The sequence below is a fragment of the Ranitomeya imitator genome, chromosome 1 (genome assembly GCF_032444005.1).
Source record: "Ranitomeya imitator isolate aRanImi1 chromosome 1, aRanImi1.pri, whole genome shotgun sequence".
Taxonomy (NCBI): Eukaryota; Metazoa; Chordata; class Amphibia; order Anura; family Dendrobatidae; genus Ranitomeya; species Ranitomeya imitator.
This window is the reverse complement of record NC_091282.1, coordinates 740,980,965-741,004,804: the sequence shown is the minus strand read 5'-3', so window position 1 is coordinate 741,004,804 and position 23,840 is coordinate 740,980,965. Positions and strand designations below refer to the sequence as shown.

Here is a 23,840-nt window from a genome sequence, read left to right as displayed (position 1 = left end):
GTAGTATATTGCCCAGTCACGTAGTATATTGCACAGTCACGTAGTATATTGCACAGTCACGTAGTATATTGCCCAGTCACGTAGTATATTGCCCAGCCACGTAGTATATTGTCCAGTCACGTAGTATATTGCCCAGCCACGTAGTATATTGTCCAGTCACGTAGTATATTGCCCAGTCACATAGTATATTGCAGAGCCACGTAGTATATTGCCCAGTCATGTAGTATATTGCACAGCCCACATAGTATATTGCCCAGTCAGGTAGTATATTGCCCAGTCACGTAGTATATTGCACAGTCACGTAGTATATTGCACAGCGACGTAGTATATTGCCCAGTCACGTAGTATATTGGCCAGTCATGTAGTATATTGCCTAGCCACGTATGTAACAGGTTAAAAAATAAACATATACTCACCTTCCGAGGGCCCCTTGTAGTCCTGTCGCCTGTGTGCGGTGCATGCAGCAGCTTCCGGTCCCAGGGTTGGTATGAGCGCAGGTCCTGTGATGACGTCGCGGTCACATGACCGTGACGTCATGGCAGGTCCTTCTCGCATAGCATCCTTAGCACCGGAACCTGCCGCTTGCACTGCCAAGGACACCGCGCCACGTCGGAGGGTGAGAATAACCTTTTTTTTTATTATTCTTATTTGTAACATTAGATCTTTTTACAATTGATGCTGCATACGCAGCATCAATAGTAAAAAGTTGGTCACACAGGGTTAATAGCTGTGTAACTGGAGTGCGTTACACCACGCTCTGGTAACGCTGGCATTAACCCATGTGAGGGCTGACTGGATGACTGGAGGGGAGTATGGAGCGGGCACTGACTGCAGGGAGGAAAGAGCGGCCATATTGCCGCCGGACTGTGGCAGTCGCTGATTGGTCGTGGCAATGGTCATGGGCGTTTTGCCACGACCAATCAGCGACTTGGATTCCATGACAGACAGAGGCCGCGACCAATGAATATCCGTAACAGACAGAAAGACAGACAGAAGAACAGACAGAAAGACGGAAGTGACCCTTAGACAATTATATAGTAGATAGCTCATTTAACCATTGAGAGCACCAACACTAACAAAATGAATTATTAATGCAATTAACACTTAAAAAAATACAAGTCACAATTCCTGTCTTGTTTTAGCACATCGCACACCCCATAAAATATGGAGCCTCTTTTCTCATCGCTCTGCATTGCATTGTTCCTCTATAAATCCTCCTGGTAACATATGAATTTCTGGCAGGGGGTTACCATTCTTCTTGTCATACTTTTTACATTTCTTTTATTGCACATTTTCCTTGCAACTAGGGCTGGTACATCATCTGCTTTTGCTCTACACACCGCGATCACATGATTGCTGGGTCTGGAGGAGGAAGCTCTGAGTTTCCAGTAATCCGGAAGGCAGAGATGGTAATAAAAAGTCTCTGCCTTCACTATAGGGAGTCTGGCTGCTATGACGTCCCGTTTTTGTAGTTGCATGACTGCGTGAAAGCAGCTTACTCTGCATTGATGTTTTAGGCCGTCAGTGCAGAGTAAAGAGTGGACTGTTCGGACGTTTAAATTCTATGGGAGGTCCAGAAGTAGTTAAAGGGATTGTTCACCTCTGGGGACTTTTTTTTTTTTTTTTTAATGTTTATTGTTGGTTGCAGAATAAAAAGTCGAACGGTGCAAAATTTCTAATGAAATCCAATTGCAAAAATGAATTTTAGTCCCAAATACATGCATTTAAGTAAAATATTTAAATTAGAAAAAAAAGTGTAATTTAAGGTGTAAAATCGCTTTAGACTCCTTGATTTCCTGGAGGAATAGAAAAGGAACAGCACAATACAGGAGCTAAAAAAAATAAGTACTACTTGTGAAGGGCATTTATTTACTAAAAAAGGACATGCCTTATGTAACTACATTCTGCTTCATGCCAGCCACTGTCACAGATGTCAGCTCCGTGACAAATTCTCACACATATCGTTTCGTCCACCATATTAAATGCAGCAACAGGTAAACATGAATGAATGACAAACGGACATCTACATTTCCTCTACTCCATAACAAGCATCAGGCTGTCACGCTAAGCGCACAATTTTGGGTCATCTGGAGATTAATTTTCTGTTTTAGATTGAACGTATTATTTGGTGCAAAAACTTAGAAACTTTCAACGTGCTGGAAATGAACTGTGACGCTATAAATCATGTCTTATCAGTCAGACACTGGCTGGGCTTCTGCCTAGTCATCGGAGGACTGAGCCGGCCGGGAATGTACCCGGTCATCAGAGGACTGAGACAGCCGGGCTTGTACCCGGTCATCGGAGGACTGAGCCGGCCGGGAATGTACCCGGTCATCAGAGGACTGAGACAGCCGGGCTTGTACCCGGTCATCGGAGGACTGAGCCGGCCGGGAATGTACCCGGTCATCAGAGGACTGAGCCAGCCGGGCTTGTACCCGGTCATCGGAGGACTGAGCCAGCCGGGCTTGTACCTGATCATCGGAGGACTGAGCCAGCCGGGCTTGTACCCGGTCATCGGAGGACTGAGCCAGCCGGGCTTGTACCCGGTCATCAGAGGAATGAGACAGCCAGGCTTGTACATGGTCATCAGAGGACTGAGACAGACAGGTTTGTACCCGGTCATCGGAGGACAGACAGCCAGGCTTGGACACGGTCATCGGAGGACTGAGACAGCCGGGCTTGTACACTGTCATCGGAGGACTGAGCCAGCCGGGCTTGTACCCGTCATCGGAGGACTGAGACAGCCGGGCTTGTACCCGGTCATCAGAGGACTGAGACAGCCAGGCTTGTACACGGTCATCAGAGGACTGAGACAGCGAGGCTTGTACCCGGTCATCGGAGGACCGAGCCAGCCGGGCTTGTACCCGGTCATCGGAGGACTGAGCCAGCCGGGCTTGTACCCGGTCATCGGAGGACTGAGACAGCCGGGCTTGTACCCGGTCATCAGAGGACTGAGACAGCCGGGCTTGTACCCGGTCATCAGAGGACTGAGACAGCCAGGCTTGTACATGGTCATCAGAGGACTGAGACAGACAGGTTTGTACACTGTCATCGGAGTACTGAGACAGCCAGGCTTGGACACGGTCATCAGAGGACTGAGACAGCCAGGCTTGTGCCCTGTCATCGTAGGACTGAGACAGCTGGGCTTGTACACGGTCATCAGAGGACCGAGACAGCCAGGCTTGTACTCGGTCATCAGAGGACTAAGCCAGCCAGGCTTGTACATGGTCATCAGAGGACTGAGACAGACAGGCTTGCACACAGTCATCAAGAGGACTGGGACAGCCTGGCTTGTACATGGTTATCAGAGGACTGAGACAGACAGGATTGCACACGGTCATCAGAGGACTGGGACAGCCAGGCTTGTACACTGTCATTGGATGACTGAGCCAGCCGGGCTTGTACCCGGTCATCGGAGGACTGAGACAGCCGGGCTTGTACCCGGTCATCAGAGGACTGAGACAGCCGGGCTTGTACCCGGTCATCAGAGGACTGAGACAGCCAGGCTTGTACATGGTCATCAGAGGACTGAGACAGACAGGTTTGTACACTGTCATCGGAGTACTGAGACAGCCAGGCTTGGACACGGTCATCAGAGGACTGAGACAGCCAGGCTTGTGCCCTGTCATCGTAGGACTGAGACAGCTGGGCTTGTACACGGTCATCGGAGGACCGAGACAGCCAGGCTTGTACTCGGTCATCAGAGGACTAAGCCAGCCAGGCTTGTACATGGTCATCAGAGGACTGAGACAGACAGGCTTGCACACAGTCATCAAGAGGACTGGGACAGCCTGGCTTGTACATGGTCATCAGAGGACTGAGACAGACAGGATTGCACACGGTCATCAGAGGACTGGGACAGCCAGGCTTGTACACTGTCATTGGATGACTGAGCCAGCCGGGCTTGTACCCGGTCATCGGAGGACTCAGCCAGCCAGGTTTATACACGGTCATCAGAGGACTGAGCAAGCCGGGCTTGTACCCAGTCATCGGAGGACAGACAGCCAGGCTTGTACCCGGTCATCGGAGGACTGAGACAGCCAGGTTTGTGTCCTGTCATCGGAGGACTGAGACAGCCAGGCTTGTACACGGTCATCAGAGGACTGAGACAGCTGGGCTTGTACCCGGTCATCGTAGGACTGAGACAGCCAGGCTTGTGCCCTGTCATCGTAGGACTGAGACAGCCAGGCTTGTATACGGTCATCAGAGGACTGAGACAGCCAGGATTGTACCTGATCATCGGAGGACTGAGCCAGCTGGGCTTTTACCCGGTCATCGGAGGACTGAGACAGCCAGGCTTGTGCAGTCATCGGAGGACTGAGACAGCCAGGCTTGTGCCCTGTCATCGGAGGACCGAGACAGCCAGGCTTGCACCCGGTCATCAGATGACTGAGCCAGCCAGGCTTGTACATGGTCATCAGAGGACTGAGGCAGCCAGGCTTGTACACTGTCATCGGAGGACTGAGACAGCCAGGCTTGTGCAGTCATCGGAGGACCGAGACAGCCAGGCTTGTACCCAGTCATCAGAGAACTGAGCCAGCCGGGCTTGTACCCGGTTATGGGAGGACTGAGCCAGCCGGGCTTGTGCCCTGTCATCGGAGGACTGAGGCAGCCAGGCTTGTACACTGTCATCGGAGGACTGAGCCAGTTGGGCTTGTACCCGGTTTTCAGAGGACTGAGACAGCCAGGCTTGTACACGGTCATCGGAGGACTGAGCCAGCCGGGCTTGTACCCAGTCATCGGAGGACTGAGCCAGCCGGGCTTGTACCCAGTCATCGGAGGACTGAGCCAGCAGGGCTTGTACCCGGTCATCGGAGGACCAAGCCAGTCGGGCTTGTACACTGTCATCAGAGGACTGAGCCAGCCAGGCTTGTACACTGTCATCAGAAGACTAAGCCGTCTGAGTTTGTGCCCTGACATCGGAGGATGAAGCTGGCCAGCCTTGTGCCCTGTCATCGGATGGCCGGACTTGTACCCGGTCATCAGAGGACCAAACAAGCCAGGCTTGTGCCCGGTGATCAGATGACTGAGCCAGCTGGGTTTGTGACCTGTCATTGGAGGACCGGACTTGTAACCCGGTCATCAGAGGACCGAGCCGGCCGGGCTTGTGCCCTTTCATCAGAGGACAAAGCCGTACGTGCTTGTGCTTGGTCATCAGAGGACCGAGACAGACGGGCTTGTGCTCGGTCATCGTAGGACCGAGACGGACGGGCTTGTGCTCGGTCATCGGAGGGCTTGTGCTCGGTCATCGGAGGACCAAGACGGACGGGCTTGTGCTCGGTCATTGGAGGACCGAGACGGACGGGCTTGTGCTCGGTCATCGGAGGACTGAGACGGACGGGCTTGTGTTCGGTCATCGGAGGACCGAGACGGACGGGCTTGTGTTCGGTCATCGGAGGACCGAGACGGACGGGCTTGTGCTCGGTCATTGGAGGACCGAGACGGACGGGCTTGTGCCCTGTCATTGGAGGACCAAGCGGGATGGGCTTGTGCCCCTTCATCAAAGAACCGAGCCAGGCGGGCTTGTCCCCTGTCATCACAGGACTGAGCCTGTCATCGGAGGACTGATACCTTTATAGTAGAAATAAAAATAGAGGAGACGGAGTAATAATTATGCTACTAGAAAATCATCGAAAAAAGGCATTTGTTTTCTATATTCTGATGATATCGGAGGTAAAATAAAACATCTAATACAGACAGAAGACACAAAGTGTCACCTATAGACATTTCCCACATCCTGATACTACTCAAAATAGTGAAAAACAAATCAAATGTCTTGTGCTAGGAGCGACATTAAAGGGGTCATTAAATCTCGAAAACAGGGCTCTGAATGCTGTGGCCACTGCTATATTTTAGCGGACCATTGTAGCCTGTATAAAAAGATAATGCACATCGCAGAGGTCCCTGCTACGTCTGTACACCTCCTTAGTATGGAGCAAATTTTTTTAAAAAAATCTGCTTGAATCAGATTTTCTCACACTATACAGAGCTCGCTCAATAGCGGAGCTTGTTCCATACAGCACAGGGGCCGACTGTGTTTTACAGCTGGCACCTGAGATTAACTGCTGGGATTGGAGCCAACTGAATGGCTTAGATGGCAAATTCTGCAAATGGTGGTAATGGCATTTAAGAACTTTGGAACGGGGTAGAGCAAGGTGATCACCATGTTCGGCTTGAATCACGTTGAAGATATGAGAAGAGCGGTGCACTAATTTAACTTCTATGAGCAAAAACTCCAAGCAGGGCCGAAAGGGATTGGCACTCGATTTAATATTTCTGCCTGCTCACTGTGAGTCTCAGCTTCATAGATCAAAAGTTCTGACTTGTCAAAACCATGCAGGGTTATTTTTAACATGTGCATTTAAATACAGAAAGTTTGCAGCATATGTATTCACACTTATAAGAAAAAGGAATTACTAAGCTACGGCTGTCTGTAGAGCCGATTAGACGCCAGACACATGAGGGTGTTAATCGCCCATAACCGGGTGTAAATTAGTAGCGTGCTCTAGTTGTGCACAGTGTTGTCAGTTTCTCCTCTGCCAAAGTCTTTGTACCCAGGAGTGAATCCATCCTGAGCAGCCGTCTATGCCCCGAATCATATAACGCATGAGCTTGTACCAGCTTAAGCCAAGCGTGCAGAGCGTGAGCAGAAAATATTGCAGGTAAAAAGACACTGGAGGAGCCCGTGTTCAGTGAACGGGACAGACATCGCACACATGGCAGGGGAATGATCGCTCTACTTCATGGCAGAAAAAAACACATTGTGTGAGAGCTCAGCTGCTCATCGTACGATCAAGACATAACCCGTGTCAGCCGAACCCCCCAATAGTCAGGTCACACTGACAGTATCACGCATATGACGCCTCCATATTTCCTACAACAGATGATGTCGGGTGAGATAAAAATCACACATGCAGTTCTGTAGATCTGCGGAGCTTTTGTTGCATCAATAAATAACACAGGATCCACCATTCACAATAGGTGATGTCACAGCTCACCTCCTCCTGTACGATGACTGATAACACCTCTATATACAGTAGATAACACAGGATCCACCATTCACAATAGATGTCACAGCTCACCTCCTCCTCCTGTACAATGACTGATAACACCTCTATATACAGTAGACAACACAGGATCCACCATATTACAATAGGTGATGACACAGCTCACCTCCTCCTGTACGATGACTGATAACACCTCTATATACAGTAGATAACACAGGATCCACCATTCACAATAGATGTCACAGCTCACCTCCTCCTCCTGTACAATGACTGATAACACCTCTATATACAGTAGATAACACAGGATCCACCATTCACAATAGGGGATATCACAGCTCACCTCCTCCTGTACGATGACTGATAACACCTCTATATACAGTAGATAACACAGGATCCACCATATTACAATAGGTGATGACACAGCTCACCTCCTCCTCCTGTACAATGACTGATAACACCTCTATATACAGTAGACAACACAGGATCCACCATATTACAATAGGTGATATCACAGCTCACCTCCTCCTCCTGTACAATGACTGATAACACCTCTATATACAGTAGACAACACAGGATCCACCATATTACAATAGGTGATGTCACATCTCACCTCCTCTTCCTGTACAATGACTGATAACACCTCTATATACAGTAGATAACACAGGATCCACCATTCACAATAGGTGATGTCACAGCTCACCTCTTCCTGTACAATGACTGATGACACCTCTATATACAGTAGATAACACAGGATCCACCATACACAATAGGTGATATCACAGCTCCCCTCCTCCTCCTGTACAATGACTGATAACACCTCTATATACAGTAGATAACACAGGATCCACCATTCACAATAGATGTCACAGCTCACCTCCTCCTCCTGTACAATGACTGATAACACCTCTATATACAGTAGATAACACAGGATCCACCATTCACAGTAGGTGATGTTGCAGCTCATCTTCTCCCTTCACAATGGCATTTGCCATAATTAGAGAATACTCACTAAAAGCTTAAACACAATTCAGTAAGGTCCGAGTAAGTATTTTGCTATGAGTATCCAGGTGCCCAATACAAGGAAGCTGTCTAATATTAGGCCTAGTGGCAAACGTATAATTTGCAAGTCTTTAAAAAAAAATTATATTGAAAGTAATAAGACAAATAAAAAAAAGTTTAAAAAAATACAATGAACAAAACAACCTGTTTTAAATAGGAAATTTTCAAATGACAGACTACATAAATAAAATTATGTAGCAAGCAAGTAGTACTAATAGCAGTAGTAGGTAGTAGTACTAATGGCAGTAGTAGGTAGTAGTACTAATGGCAGTAGTAATACGGTAGGTAGTAGTACTAATGCCAGTAGTAGTAATAACAGTACTAATAGCAGTAGTAGGTAGTAGTACTAATGGCAGTAGTAGTAATAGCAGTACTAATGGCAGTAGTAGTAATAGCAGTACTAATGGCAGTAGTAGTAATAGCAGTACTAATGGCAGTAGTAGTAATAGCAGTACTAATGGCAGTAGTAGTAATAGCAGTACTAATGGCAGTAGTAATAGTAGCACTAAGGCTGTGTGCACACGTTTTGCTTTTTTTTGCATTTATTCGCTATAAAAATGTGAAAAAAATGCATACATTATGCATCCCATCATTTAGAATGCATTCCGCAATTTTTGTGCACATTATGCATTTTTTCCGCAAAAAAACCGCATCGCGGTTAAAAACGCAGCATGTTCATTAATTTTGCAGATTTTTTGCAGATTTCCCACTATATTATTACATTGGGAGCCTCCGGAAAAATCCGCAAAAAAAACCGCACCAAAAATGCGGTAAAACGTGCAAAAAACGCATGCGGATTTCTTTCAGAAAATGTCCTGTTTTGCTCAGGAAATACAGTGGGGCAAAAAAGTATTTAGTCAGTCAGCAATAGTGCAAGTTCCACCACTTAAAAAGATGAGAGGCGTCTGTAATTTACATCATAGGTAGACCTCAACTATGGGAGACAAACTGAGAAAAAAAAATCCAGAAAATCACATTGTCTGTTTTTTTTAACATTTTATTTGCATATTATGGTGGAAAATAAGTATTTGGTCAGAAACAAACAATCAAGATTTCTGGCTCTCACAGACCTGTAACTTCTTCTTTAAGAGTCTCCTCTTTCCTCCACTCATTACCTGTAGTAATGGCACCTGTTTAAACTTGTTATCAGTATAAAAAGACACCTGTGCACACCCTCAAACAGTCTGACTCCAAACTCCACTATGGTGAAGACCAAAGAGCTGTCAAAGGACACCAGAAACAAAATTGTAGCCCTGCACCAGGCTGGGAAGACTGAATCTGCAATAGCCAACCAGCTTGGAGTGAAGAAATCAACAGTGGGAGCAATAATTAGAAAATGGAAGACATACAAGACCACTGATAATCTCCCTCGATCTGGGGCTCCACGCAAAATCCCACCCCGTGGGGTCAGAATGATCACAAGAACGGTGAGCAAAAATCCCAGAACCACACGGGGGGACCTAGTGAATGAACTGCAGAGAGCTGGGACCAATGTAACAAGGCCTACCATAAGTAACACACTACGCCACCATGGACTCAGATCCTGCAGTGCCAGACGTGTCCCACTGCTTAAGCCAGTACATGTCCGGGCCCGTCTGAAGTTTGCTAGAGAGCATTTGGATGATCCAGAGGAGTTTTGGGAGAATGTCCTATGGTCTGATGAAACCAAACTGGAACTGTTTGGTAGAAACACAACTTGTCGTGTTTGGAGGAAAAAGAATACTGAGTTGCATCCATCAAACACCATACCTACTGTAAAGCATGGTGGTGGAAACATCATGCTTTGGGGCTGTTTCTCTGCAAAGGGGCCAGGATGACTGATCCGGGTACATGAAAGAATGAATGGTGCCATGAATCGTGAGATTTTGAGTGCAAACCTCCTTCCATCAGCAAGGGCATTGAAGATGAAACGTGGCTGGGTCTTTCAACATGACAATGATCCAAAGCACACCACCAGGGCAACGAAGGAGTGGCTTCGTAAGAAGCATTTCAAGGTCCTGGAGTGGCCTAGCCAGTCTCCAGATCTCAACCCTATAGAAAACCTTTGGAGGGAGTTGAAAGTCCGTGTTGCCAAGCGAAAAGCCAAAAACATCACTGCTCTAGAGGAGATCTGCATGGAGGAATGGGCCAACATACCAACAACAGTGTGTGGCAACCTTGTGAAGACTTACAGAAAACGTTTGACACCTGTCATTGTCAACAAAGGATATATTACAAAGTATTGAGATGAAATTTTGTTTCTGACCAAATACTTATTTTCCACCATAATATGCAAATAAAATGTTAAAAAAACAGACAATGTGATTTTCTGGATTTTTTTTCTCAGTTTGTCTCCCATAGTTGAGGTCTACCTATGATGTAAATTACAGACGCCTCTCATCTTTTTAAGTGGTGGAACGTGCACTATTGCTGACTGACTAAATACTTTTTTGCCCCACTGTATCTGCAAGAAATCCTGAACATGTGCACATAGCCTAAGTAGTAATAGCAGTGGTAGTAGGTAGTAATACTAATAACAGTGGTAGTAGTATTAATCGCAGTAGTAATGCAGTAATAGTATTAATATAGCAGTAGTAATATTAATATCAGTAGTAGTAATAGTAGTGGTAGTAGTAGTAATAGCGGTAGTAGCAATGGTAGTAGGAATAATAGCAGTAGTAGTAGGTAGTAGAATTAGTAATAGCAGTAGTAGTAATAGCAGTAGTAGTAATAGCAGTAGCAGTATTAATAGCAGTAATAGTAATAGCAGTGGTAGTAGGTAGTAGTACTAATAGCAGTGCTAGTAGCAGTAACAGCAGCAGGTAGTAGTAATTGGTAGCAGTAGTAATATCAGTAGTAGTAGGTGGTAGTAATAGTAATAGCAGTAGTAGTAATATCAGTAGTTGTAGTAATTGTAGTGGTAGTAGGTAGTAATAGCAGTAGTAGGTAGTAATAGCAGTAGTAGGTAGTAGTAGTAATAGCAGTAGTAGTAATAATAGCAGCAGTTATAGCAGTAGTAGTAGGTGGTAGTAGTAGTAATAGCAGTAGTTGTAATAGTAGTAGCAGTAATAGTAATGGTAGTAGGTTGTAGTAATAGCAGTAGTAGGTAGTAGTACTAAGTACTAATAGCAGTAGTAGGTAGTAGTTACATAGTTACATAGTTACATAGTTATTAAGGTTGAAGGAAGACTATATGTCCATCTAGTTCAACCCATAGCCTAACCTAACATGCCCTAACATGTTGATCCAGAGGAAGGCAAAAAAACCCCATGTGCAAAGAGTAAGCTCCACATTGGGGAAAAAAATTCCTTCCCGACTCCACATACGGCAATCAGACTAGTTCCCTGGATCAACGCCCTATCAAGGAATCTAGTGTATATACCCTGTAACATTATACTTTTCCAGAAAGGTATCCAGTCCCCTCTTAAATTTAAGTAACGAATCACTCATTACAACATCACATGGCAGAGAGTTCCATAGTCTCACTGCTCTTACAGTAAAGAATCCATGTCTGTTATTATGCTTAAACCTTTTTTCCTCCAACCGCAGAGGATGCCCCCTTGTCCCTGTTTCAGGTCTATGATTAAAAAGATCATCAGAAAGGTCTTTGTACTGTCCCCTCATATATTTATACATTAAAATGAGATCACCCCTTAGTCTTCGTTTTTCCAAACTAAATAGCCCCAAGTGTAATAACCTATCTTGGTATTGCAGACCCCCCAGTCCTCTAATAACCTTGGTCGCTCTTCTCTGCACCCGCTCCAGTTCAGCTATGTCTTTCTTATACACCGGAGACCAGAACTGTGCACAGTATTCTAAGTGTGGTCGAACTAGTGACTTGTATAGAGGTAAAATTATATTCTCCTCATGAGCATCTATGCCTCTTTTAATGCATCCCATTATTTTATTTGCCTTTGTAGCAGCTGCCTGACACTGGCCACTGAATTTAAGTTTGTCATCCACCCATACACCCAGGTCTTTTTCATTGACGGTTTTGCCCAGAGTTTTAGAATTAAGCACATAATTATACATCTTATTACTTCTACCCAAGTGCATGACCTTACATTTATCCCCATTAAAGCTCATTTGCCATTTATCAGCCCAAGCTTCTAGTTTACATAAATCATCCTGTAGTATAAAATTGTCCTCCTCTGTATTGATTACCCTGCAGAGTTTAGTGTCATCTGCAAATATTGAAATTCTACTCTGAATGCCCCCTACAAGGTCATTAATAGTTACATACACGTAGCAGTAGTATTAGTAATAGCAGTAGTAGGTAGTAGTAATAGCAGTAATAGTAGGTAGTAGCAGTAATAGCGGTAGTAGTAATAGCAGTAGTAGGTGGTAGTAGTAGTAATAGCAGTAGTAGGTAGTAGTAATAGCAGTAGTAGTAGGTAGTAGTAGTAGTAATAGCAGTAGCAGGTAGTAGTAATAGCAGTATAAGTAATAGCAGTAGTAATAGCAGTAGTAGGTAGTAGTAATAATAGCAGTAGCTATAGCAGTAGTAGATAGTAGTAGTAACAGCAGTAGCAGGTAGTAATAGCAGTAGTAGTAACAGCAGTGGTAATAGTAGTAGGATTAGTAATAGCAGAAGTTGTATTAATAGCAGTAGTAGCAGCAGTAGTAGGTGGTAGTAATAGTAGTAGGTAGTAGTAGTAATAGCAGTAGTAGTATTAATAGCAGTAGTAGTAATAGCAGTAGTAGGTAGTAGTAGTAATAGTAGGTAGTAGTAATAGCAGTAGTAGTATTAGTAATAGCAGTAGTAGTAGTAATAGCAGTAGTAATAGCAGTAGTAGTATTAATAGCAGTAGTAGTAATAGCAGTAGTAGGAAGTAGTAATAGTAGTAGGTAGTAGTAGTAGCAGTAGTAGCATTAGTAATAGCAGCAGTAGTAGTAATAGCAGTAGTAGTAATAGCAGTAGTAGGTAGTAGTAATAGTAGTAGTAATAGCAGTAGTAGGTAGTAGTGATAGTAGTAATAGCAGTAGTAGTATTAGTAATAGCAGTAGTAGGTAGTAGTAATAGTAGTAGGTAGTAGTAGTAGTAATAGCAGTATTAGTATTATTAATAGCAGTAGTAGTATTAGTAATAGTAGTAGTAGGTAGTAGTGATAGTAGTAGGTAGTAGTAATAGCAGTAGTAGTATTAGTAATAGCAGTAGTAGGTAGTAGTAATAGTAGGTAGTAGTAGTAATAGCAGTAGTAGTATTAGTAATAGCAGTAGTAGTATTAGTAATAGCAGTATTAGTAATAGCAGTAGTAGGTAGTAGTGATAGTAGTAGGTAGTAGTAATAGCAGTAGTAGTATTAGTAATAGCAGTAGTAGGTAGTAGTAATAGTAGGTAGTAGTAGTAATAGCAGTAGTAGTATTAGCAATAGCAGTAGTAGTATTAGTAATAGCAGTATTAGTAATAGCAGTAGTAGGTAGTAGTGATAGTAGTAGGTAGTAGTAGTAATAGCAGTAGTAGTATTAGTAATAGCAGTAGTAGTATTAGTAATAGCAGTAGTAGTAATAGCAGTAGTAGGTAGTAGTGATAGTAGTAGGTAGTAGTAGTAATAGCAGTAGTAGTATTAGTAATAGCAGTAGTAGTATTAATAATAGCAGTAGTAGGTAGTAGTGATAGTAGTAGGTAGTAGTAGTAATAGCAGTAGTAGTATTAGTAATAGCAGTAGTAGGTAATAGCAGTAGTAGGTAGTAGTGATAGTAGTAGGTAGTAGTAGTAGTAATAGCAGTAGTAGTATTAGTAATAGCAGTAGTAGGTAATAGCAGTAGTAGGTAGTAGTAATAGTAGGTAGTAGTAGTAATAGCAGTAGTAGTATTAGTAATAGCAGTAGTAGTATTAGTAATAGCAGTATTAGTAATAGCAGTAGTAGGTAGTAGTGATAGTAGTAGGTAGTAGTAGTAATAGCAGTAGTAGTATTAGTAATAGCAGTAGTAGTATTAGTAATAGCAGTAGTAGTAATAGCAGTAGTAGGTAGTAGTGATAGTAGTAGGTAGTAGTAGTAATAGCAGTAGTAGTATTAGTAATAGCAGTAGTAGTATTACTAATAGCAGAAGTAGGTAGTAGTGATAGTAGTAGGTAGTAGTAGTAATAGCAGTAGTAGTATTAGTAATAGCAGTAGTAGGTAATAGCAGTAGTAGGTAGTAGTGATAGTAGTAGGTAGTAGTAGTAGTAATAGCAGTAGTAGTATTAGTAATAGCAGTAGTAGTAATAGCAGTAGTAGGTAGTAGTGATAGTAGTAGGTAGTAGTAGTAATAGCAGTAGTAGTATTAGTAATAGCAGTAGTAGGTAGTAGTGATAGTAGTAGGTAGTAGTAGTAATAGCAGTAGTAGTATTAGTAATAGCAGTAGTAGTATTAATAGCAGTAGTATTAATTGCAGTAGTAGTAATAGCAGTAGTAGTATTAATAGAAGTAGTAGTAGGTAATAGTAAAGCATGTCCTGCACTTACATTTCTCTTGTCCCTTGGCATCGATGCATTCCTTGATGGATTCTGTGATGCCTAAGCTTGCAGCGGTGGGGAGAGGCCCCAGCAGAGTCTCTATAGGAATAGGCTGGATGGTAGGCTCACAACCATGCAATTTGGTCTTCTCAGACAGGTCGTTGTAAAAATCTTTGTTTAAGTGATTTGCAGCCGCTTCGAGCTCCTCGTCCTCCCGGTCATCTTCTAATATACTGGAGGAGTCATCTGCATCTATGGAGAAGAGGTCAGCATCACAAGGGAGAAGGACATTTTGTTGGATTATCCATTTTTTATCGCAGGAGGTTTGATTCCTTTTCTTTTTTCTATATACAAGTCACCAACATGACATTGGGCTATCAGCCATCACAATGTAGGTAATCCGGTTGGGAATTCTAGCACCACTGGGGTTAGAGCAGCATAAAAGGGGTTGATATTCGTATATCCGGGTGGTCGGAGCCCGCCTCGTTCAGCTGTTATCACATCTGGCAGCGGCCAGATATACACAGTGTATAGAGAGGAGTACCATTGCTCCATTCGGAGGTAGTAACAGCTGATGGTGGGGGGTCTGGCTGTCAGCACACCCATCACCCCGATATTGATGAGCTACACTAAGGTTAAGGTCATCAATATCAATTTTTATGAAAACTCCTTTAACCATTAAGTTTTCTAAACTACTAAATTTTGTCCTGCATTATTTTTTATTAATCTTCAGATTTTTGCTCATTTACTCCATCTCACCGTCTTTGCTGAAAGAGGCGTAAATTCCTTTTGGCTTCGGCCGGTTACTCTCCAGCTCATTCTCTATTTCATCTTGATAAGATGTGATTTCTCCTGTTACAGAAATGAGATTGAACAAGTGAATTACATTTACTGGATGATTAAAGTCTTGTTGAAGGAGTAGCGTCTTTCCTGTCTGACATATCTAGCTGGCTACACTCACACATACATGTGACAAGCCCCAGTGCTCTCTGGCTGAGACACGGATGACACACAGACCATAGAGGTTGTATTTCAGAGATCCATTCGAGTTTCATCTGTTTTTTTTTAATCTATTGTTAAGATTCATAAAATAGACATAAACTAACTTTCAGACAGTCTACCTGCTTCAGAGAAAAAAAAAAGGACGCAATTACTAGAAAGCAAATAGGATTGCACTTGAGAAAAAAAATGTTCTGTTTTTCTTGGCTGTTAATGGATGTGTTAATGTAGTATAATGCCCAAAGTCTTGCAGACATGCGCAGCCTCCACTCTGCTATTTACTGCACACATTTAGACACCAGCATACAAAAAATGTAAGCCTATTAAAACATGGCTGTTCCAATCACAGCGCCATCACTCTTGCACACAGGTTGTGTGTAGTATTGCCATAGTTGAGCTAGAATACCAGACAAGTGGGCCGCCGTTTCTGAAGAGTCACTTTTTTTTTGCTAAGTAGATGTAAGTCTTTCAGCACAAAATAACTGTTTGAACTAAGCATACGCATTCAGGTGCCCCCTTGGTCTAGCCGAACATTTCAGTACACCTTCCCATCTATTATTTTTTTTTTTTTTATCTCAGTCATCCTCTGGCTTCTGTAAAGCTACAGCTGACAATCATTGAAGAACCGGGAGGGTATATATGGAAAACAAGTAGGTGGGAAGGTCCACTGCACCGTTCCGTCACACCAAGGGTGCACTGGACCTTTCCGTCACACCAAGGGTGCACTGCACCATTCCGCCACACCAAGGGTGTACTTCACCGTTCCGCCACACCAAGGGTGTACTGCACCGTTCCGCCACACCAAGGGTGTACTGCACCGTTCCGCCACACCAAGGGTGTACTGCACCGTTCCGCCACACCAAGGGTGTACTGCACCGTTCCGCCACACCAAGGGTGTAGTGCACCGTTCCGCCACACCAAGGGTGCACTGCACCGCTCCCTCACACCAAGGGTGCACTGCACCGCTCCCTCACACCAAGGGTGCACTGCACCGCTCCCTCACACCAAGGGTGCACTGCACCGCTCCCTCACACCAAGGGTGTACTGCACCGTTCCATCACACCAAGGGTGCACTGGACCTTTCAGTCACACCAAGGGTGCACTGTACCATTCTGCCACACCAAGGGTGCACTGCACCGTTCTGCAACACCAAGGGTGAACTGGACCTTTCCGTCACACCAAGGGTGCACTGCATCGTTCCATCACACCAAGGGTGCACTGCATCGTTCCATCACACCAAGGGTGCACTGCACCGTTCTGCACTCCAACTGTGCATGGTTTGAAAAGTTATTTTGTACTAACAGATTCCATTTAATGTTGTATCCCTTTTATAGAACGTTACCTTCCACATCGTCCAGTTTCTTTGCAAATTCTTGTTCGAGCTGAAATGATAAATGTTAAATTGCATTGTGATGCACTATTACTTAATTTTATGCATGAGAGATATATTCAATGTTAGGCCTGAATGTTACATGAACAGACACTTAGCTTCTTTTTTGTTTTTTATCTTTTTAGATGCAGTGTTATTCACCGCTTGCTCCACAGCTACTTATGTTGGGAACCCAGCCTGAAAACTTCATCCCACTGGTCTCTGAACATTTGCCTTTAAGCCTTTGCAGACTTTGATCTTGTATATGGAATTAGGAAAACCTAATTATTCAGCATAAAGCTGCGCTGATCTGGATATGAAGGAGAATTAGCTGTAGTCAGGTCGGGGAACGGTTAATGACGGAGATATGGATAAAAGGCTTTACCTGCTGTAGCCGGATCTTCCTCTGACCTGCAACGAAGGACGGAGGATCACATTCCTTTTCCAAATCTATCTTCATGAATTCATCTATCGTTAATTGACTCGTTGGGGTGTCTTCAAACTCTGTTAACCTGCAAAAAGATGGCCATCACATAAAATACGTAAGACATGTGGAAAGGATGTGATAATTATGGTCATGTAGAGTTGTAGTCCACATTATTGGCACACCTGAATATTACGTATTAAGGCGCTACAAGTACACCACCAGGAATCTAAAGACAACCTAGTGAAGGAAGATATATATATATATATATATATATATATATATATATATATATATATATATATATATAAAAAAAAGAGCAACTAAACATTGCCAAAAGATACAGACAACCCACAACCTTTCTGAGAAAACTTTATATGAACAAATGAAACCATAGCTCAGCTTTTTGGAGTTTCATACTTGCATTGTGCTCATAAATGAGAAATTAACCTTAGAAAGAAAAGAGACCAATACCTATTGGTGTAGGATCCAAAATGTTTTGGGGTTGCTTTCCTGCCCCTGGAGATCCTGAATGTGTTACAGGAACAATAAAATCAGAGGAAAGCATTGTAAGGCAAAATGTGTTCCCAAAAGCTTTGTTTACACCAAGATTATCGGGAACAAGCGTTTCTAGGACATACTCATTCATGAGAATTGTGCAGTCTAAATAGACTGACGATCAACTGTTCGTAGGGTGAAATGATCTCTTGGGCAACATGCCATCCTGTGTACAAGAACAATGGCAGCTTATGTGCGCTGAACCATCTATTACAGAAGTGCGGTCTGCCTGTGTAAGTTATTAAATAACTGCAGGTCAGCAAACCAGTAGCTGTTCATTGATCCCTTAGGCCCGCTGTCCGGCCAGTGTAAACAGACCTTTAGAAAACTAGATTTCAGTCAAACAATATGGGTCCTACAGAAAGACAAAGTCGTCAAAATAAACACATCCAAAAGTACCCAAGAACGTCCAAGATTAAAAAAATGTCTGCTTTACACCGGCATGCAAATGAGTCCTGATGTAAATCCAAATGAATTTTGCCACTGTGAAAAAAGCCTGCAAGTATCTAAGAGCTTGAAAATTGCAGTGGAAGAAACTACCAGCAGACCGATGAAAGATGCTCACAGACGGATGCAAAAAAAAAATGGGCGAAGGTTGTGCAACCAAGAATTAGAAACAAGTGCCTTTAATCCCGTCCATGTTATGTACGATTTTTCCTTTGATAGGTCAACTTTTTGTTTAATGTGTTTGGACTTTCTTTAAATTATTCTAATGATATAGAGTTGAAAAAAAAAACAAGAAAAAAAAACCCCAAAATGATCATATACCCTGTATTAAGTAAATAAATACTACATGTAAATACCATAGGTACTTCGTTAACACTTTTTTTTTTTTTTTAAATCAAGAGTAATAGCAATCCCACCATGACAAGCTATACCCATCGGGATGGTCCTATCCGGTCTCCAGTGTGAACGTGTATTTACACATATACCAACTTCTGCTCCAGCTCCTTTTTTTGGTTTTGATACACAGCTGGCACATCTCCATTTATGTCTGAAGATATTGGATTTTTGTACACTAATCAAGGATGTTAACCAAAACTATATATGATATTCTGGGTCTAGTGATTATAAACCTACATGCGAAGCACCTCACCTTGCACATGGTACCATTTTACTTGGAATAGGAGTGTTGCACAAGGTGTCTTATGGTTGCCTAAAAACTATATCAACGCACCATACATGTTACAGAAACCCATGATTTCAGCAGGACTCGCTGACCATCTAAAATGTATATGGGTATCCCAATCCCATGTGCCAGTGATGCGAAATCAAGCTTTGAAGCCATGTGCAATGTAGCCTAAAAGTGCACAAAAGACGTGTTAATGCAGTGCTAGGTATCATTTTTATTTTTGTAGTATAACGCCACACTATGAGTTTTCGAAGTAAAATCATCCTGACAGCTTCACTATGTACATGTGTGACGAGTGGGGCCATGAAGTTCCTATTAAACAGAACTGAGACTTCTCGCGTTCTCAGAAAATTGCAAACAAACCATCCAGGTTCCAAGATGAAAAAAAAAAATCTCAATCAGATCTATATTTTTGTCGCTTTCCTAGCCCTGACAAACTCAATTTAACACCAGTCATTGAAGAAAACTTCTCCCTTTCATATCGGTAAACACGGCGGATGAAAGCGACACGGGATCGTTCCAAAACCAACAATCAGACTTTGTGGAATGGCACGGTAAATACAGTAATATCTTCATCGCTGTCTTCTGCTTTCCTTGCATATAAGATTCAGTTTCATCGTTTACTTTCCGTCAAAGGAAATCAGGCTGTCGCTTCGAATGATGGCGGTGTGAATGATTGGTATGAACATTTAAACCAGCAATAAACATCACCCTATAGGCACAGATCCCTGTACGATTCCATAGTCAAACAGGTTGATTCCAATGAGTAAATGCCCTCGTTTTCTGCTGCGATTTCTCCTCCAATTCTTCTTCTATTAAGAACGGTTGGCTGCCTTAATCACTGCATATAGCATTTAGACACCACAGGACATAAAGCCGAGCTGGATGGCGGAGCACTCACACAACCCCCAGAGATCAGGTGACACCACAAGTGCATTTAGGCAGCGGTCCACGTCTGCCGTCATTTCATACGCACCTCTGCAGGGAGCCGGCTGATGGAAAACATCCAAGTTGTTACATTTCACTTTTAATCTTTCATTTTAGAAGGATTCAAAGGCTTTAAAAATTTGGCCTTTTTGCCGCACAGCATGGGAACGCACATGAAGAAGAAAAAAAAAAAGTAGAGCCACCCTGCGGAGGACACCCCACCGAAGGAGGCATCAAGGAAGCCTCATCTGCTACGTTCAAGCCTTCTGTCACAGACACATGAAACACTTTGATGATTAGGATGGCTGAGGTTTTGCTACACTCGCCTGTATTTTTAATGGTTGTATTAATTATAATTAAAAGGGGGTATCGCCCCAAATTCCAAAGAGCTTGTAAATGTATGACTGATGTGGGCCACACTACTGATACCCCCAATGATCACGAGACTAGGAGTCCAAATCAAAAGGAATGACAGAAAAAGCAATCTGCTTGTGTCAATAGGTATTTGAAAATCACAGACCTGGAGTAATACCGATTTGTGACATTGGCTCCTGTTAAAGGGAAAACAGTCAGCTCTTGAAGTTGATGTGTTGGAAGCAGGACAGTTTGTCAAGAGGAAGGAGGTGAGCGACTTTAGACATCACAATTCGATTCTTGTCAGACTACTATGTCAGTGCATCTCCAAAAGGGCAGGTCTTGTGCTTTGTTCCCGGTATGCAAAGGCTAATACCAACCAAGACGAATCCAAGGAATGATGACCAGTGAACCGGTGGTAGGATCTTGGGCACCCAGAGCTTATTGATCGGCATGGGATGGCACAAGCTAGCCCGCCTGGTCCGGTCCCACATCAGAGCTACTGTTGCACAATTTACTGCCAATGTTAATGCAGTGATAGAAAAGTGTCAGGACTCAGAAAATCACAGCTTGCTATGTATCCGTAGGGCAGATTGCCCATGCCGACGAAAGTCCACAAGCGAACACGCCTAAAATTAGTATGTAAGCATCAGAACTTGACAAGGAGCAATGAAAAAAGGTGGCTTGATCTAATTCATTGGACGTCCCAACTTACAGCCCCTCGCCATGCCATCTGTATTTACCAACAAGTGACAGAATGGCCGATGCTGATACACGCGTGGTCTTGTAATAGGAGCCACCCGTGTAACAAGCCTGTTCATGACATTTCTTCTCTCCTAAATATTCTCTCTTCACCCCCATACCACTCGTATTATTACTAAGAGGATACACTGAGGAGCAGTAGGTATAAAAGTCACCAATGCTCTGCTTAGTCCAAACTTCTTCTAGCAATGAAATCAGCACAAAGATTGCACTCCGGCCAGGAGCTTCATTGGCAGAGCAGATGTCTGCAGACATACCAAGCACAATTAGATATGCAGGATGAAGTGGTGTAAAGACACCGCCAATGGACTGTTTTTTACTCCACCATGACTGTGCCCCAGTGACAAAACAAGGTCCACAAAAGTACGGATGGACGAGTTTAGCGTGGTAGAACTTGACTGGCTGTATAGTGCCCTGACCTCAACCTCGTCCTAAACCTTTGGAAGGAACAGAAATGCAGATTGGCCAGTTCCTCTTGTCCAATAGCAGTGTATGACCTCCCAAACACTTTTCTGGAAGAATGAGCAAAAGTTCCCACAGAAACCTCCTTTGCACAAGAGGAGAAGCTGCCATAGCTACAAAGCAGGAACAAATGCAAAAGCTCCTGTAAGGTGCACTCTTTAGGCGTCCTAAAATTTTTCTATCCAAATAGTGAATATGCGTGATTGTAAACAGCCTGAAAAGCAATATCAGAACTTTTCCATTTGATGGAGTTTCAATATAAAAACAATTCTTCTATAATTTACTGTAGAGCTGAAGTGTAAGCCAAAGTAAAGATGAAATATCACATTTAATAAAAACTGCTATATTTTTTATAAAGTTGAGAGATCTTCCTCATTATCACATCTGACATTTCCATTGGAAACTTCTGACTTCACATTTAATTGCAATATAAAAATTACTTTTGCCTTTAGCGTTAAAACTTTTCACTCCATTGGGAGCACATCTAACAGAAAACAACAAAGTACTGGTACTAGCAATGTAATCACACAAATGGTGATCTGCAAAATGCCATACCACTGGCATAAATCCCCCTTCCAAAATGTCAGAATAACTTTGCTTTTCTGAGAGCAGAAGCATTTTTGTGGGATTTGTGCTGCTGCTTCTGTAAACCACTCAGGCCGCTGCTACACTGTGACATCCTAGGCAAAGCACAACTAGTGGGCAGAAGAAACACCTCTGTATGCCCCTTCCTGTGCCAGCTGGGTAGGCCAGAAGGTGTGCTAGTAGTTATAAGGGTTGGTTAGTTTTCTGCAAACAATTAGGAGTTTGCTCATTGGTTTATTGTTTCTTAACCCCTTAGCGACCGCCGATACGCCTTTTAACGGCGGCCGCTAAGGGTACTTAAACCACAGCGTCGTTAATTAACGGCGCTGTGGAAAAAGTGTATAGCGCCCCCCAGAGGCCGAATTTCTCTGGGGTCTCGGCTGCCGGGGGTAGCCGAGACCCCAGAGAACATGATTCGGGGGTTTTTTTACCCAGCCCGCATTTGCGATCGCCGGTAATTAACCGTTTACCTGCGATCGCCAAAAAAAAAAAAAAAAAAACGCGATTTGCGTTGTGTTTCTCTCCCCTCTAATGTGATCGGAAATTAGAGGGGAGAGAAATAGGGTCCCCCGAGCCCCCCACGGTACCTAATGTACCGGTGAAGATGCCCCCCCGGTCCCCGACCCTCCTCCTTCCGGTGCGGGCTCTAAAATGGCGGGCGCAAGTGCAGATGCGCCCGCCAAAACCTAGCTTCCCCCGATGTATTGGGGTCGGTTTTTACCGACCCCTGGAGCGATCGCAATCCCGGGGGTCTTTATAGACCCCCGGGGTTGCGATCGCTGCAAATAGTTTGTGAAAAAAAAAAAATGCTTTGCATTTCTCTCCCCTCTGATGTGATCGCACATTAGAAGGGAGAGAAATAGAGCCCCCGAGCCCCCCACCATACCGCCTGCACATCAGTGCTCCTGTCCCCGGTCCTCAGTCCATGGTCCCCGGTCCTCAGCCCACGGCTCCTGGCCCCCCTTCTTCTTCTCTGCTGGAAGAAAATGGCGGGCGCATGCGCAGTGCGCCTGCCATGATCTGCCAGCAAAGACCCAGCAACCTATGAGAATTTTCTCATTGGCTGCTGGGTTTTGATTACTGTAATATGTCCAATTACAGTGATCAAAACCCCTAATATTTGATAAATATGGCAGCACTTGGGCTGTACCTTTCTCTTCTCTCCTTGTAGTTGTTCTAGGAGAGAAGAGAGAGAGACTACAGTTCAAGTGCTGCCCTGTCAGTTACAAAAAACATAATATCTGCCTCCGCCAGCATCCAATTTACCCACCCCCGTTCTCCGTAATCCCTGCATCATCAGCAGAGGATTATAAAAAAAAAAAGAAAAAAGAAAAAATTTATAATTTTTTTTTTTTTAAATTTTTTAGGGTTAGGGTTAGGGGAGGAATTAGATAAAATGGCCCGCAGAACTTTTAGCGCGGAGCAAGCTTACAGCCTGCTTTGCTCCGGCAGCGAAACAGATTCTGCCCCTGAAGTTGAGCAGTTTTCAGACAGTGATGACGACTCTTCCTCCACGGGATCCCCCAGCCCGGTGGTAGCGGAGTCGGTCGTCACTGCTGAAGCTTCAGAGGCAGGACCAAGTACCGCAGTCCCCCCACCGCTGTGGTATAATGACACCTCATTTTCCCCTCAAATTCCTCCTTTTTCTGCAGTCCCTGGAATAAAAGTAGATGTCGCCAATTTTACCCCTATTGATTTTTTTGAAATTTTCATTAGCCCCGAAGTCCTGCAATTAATCGTCCACCAAACAAATCTATATGCCCGGCAATATATTTCCCAAAAACC

General features: G+C 43.8%; 1 protein-coding gene across 1 annotated transcript in view; it reads right to left on the bottom strand.

Moving 5' to 3' along the window:
* The window catches only part of BRF1 (BRF1 general transcription factor IIIB subunit), a 372,560-nt gene that overhangs the window by 152,777 nt on the left and 195,943 nt on the right, over positions 1 to 23,840 (bottom strand). The window contains exons 8-11 of the mRNA XM_069734087.1: positions 17,237 to 17,363; positions 16,825 to 16,864; positions 15,243 to 15,335; positions 14,493 to 14,735 (exon numbers count right to left, since the gene is read on the bottom strand). Of these exons, the coding sequence (XP_069590188.1) occupies positions 14,493 to 14,735; positions 15,243 to 15,335; positions 16,825 to 16,864; positions 17,237 to 17,363 (503 nt within the window). The remainder of the gene's footprint in view (positions 1 to 14,492; positions 14,736 to 15,242; positions 15,336 to 16,824; positions 16,865 to 17,236; positions 17,364 to 23,840) is intronic.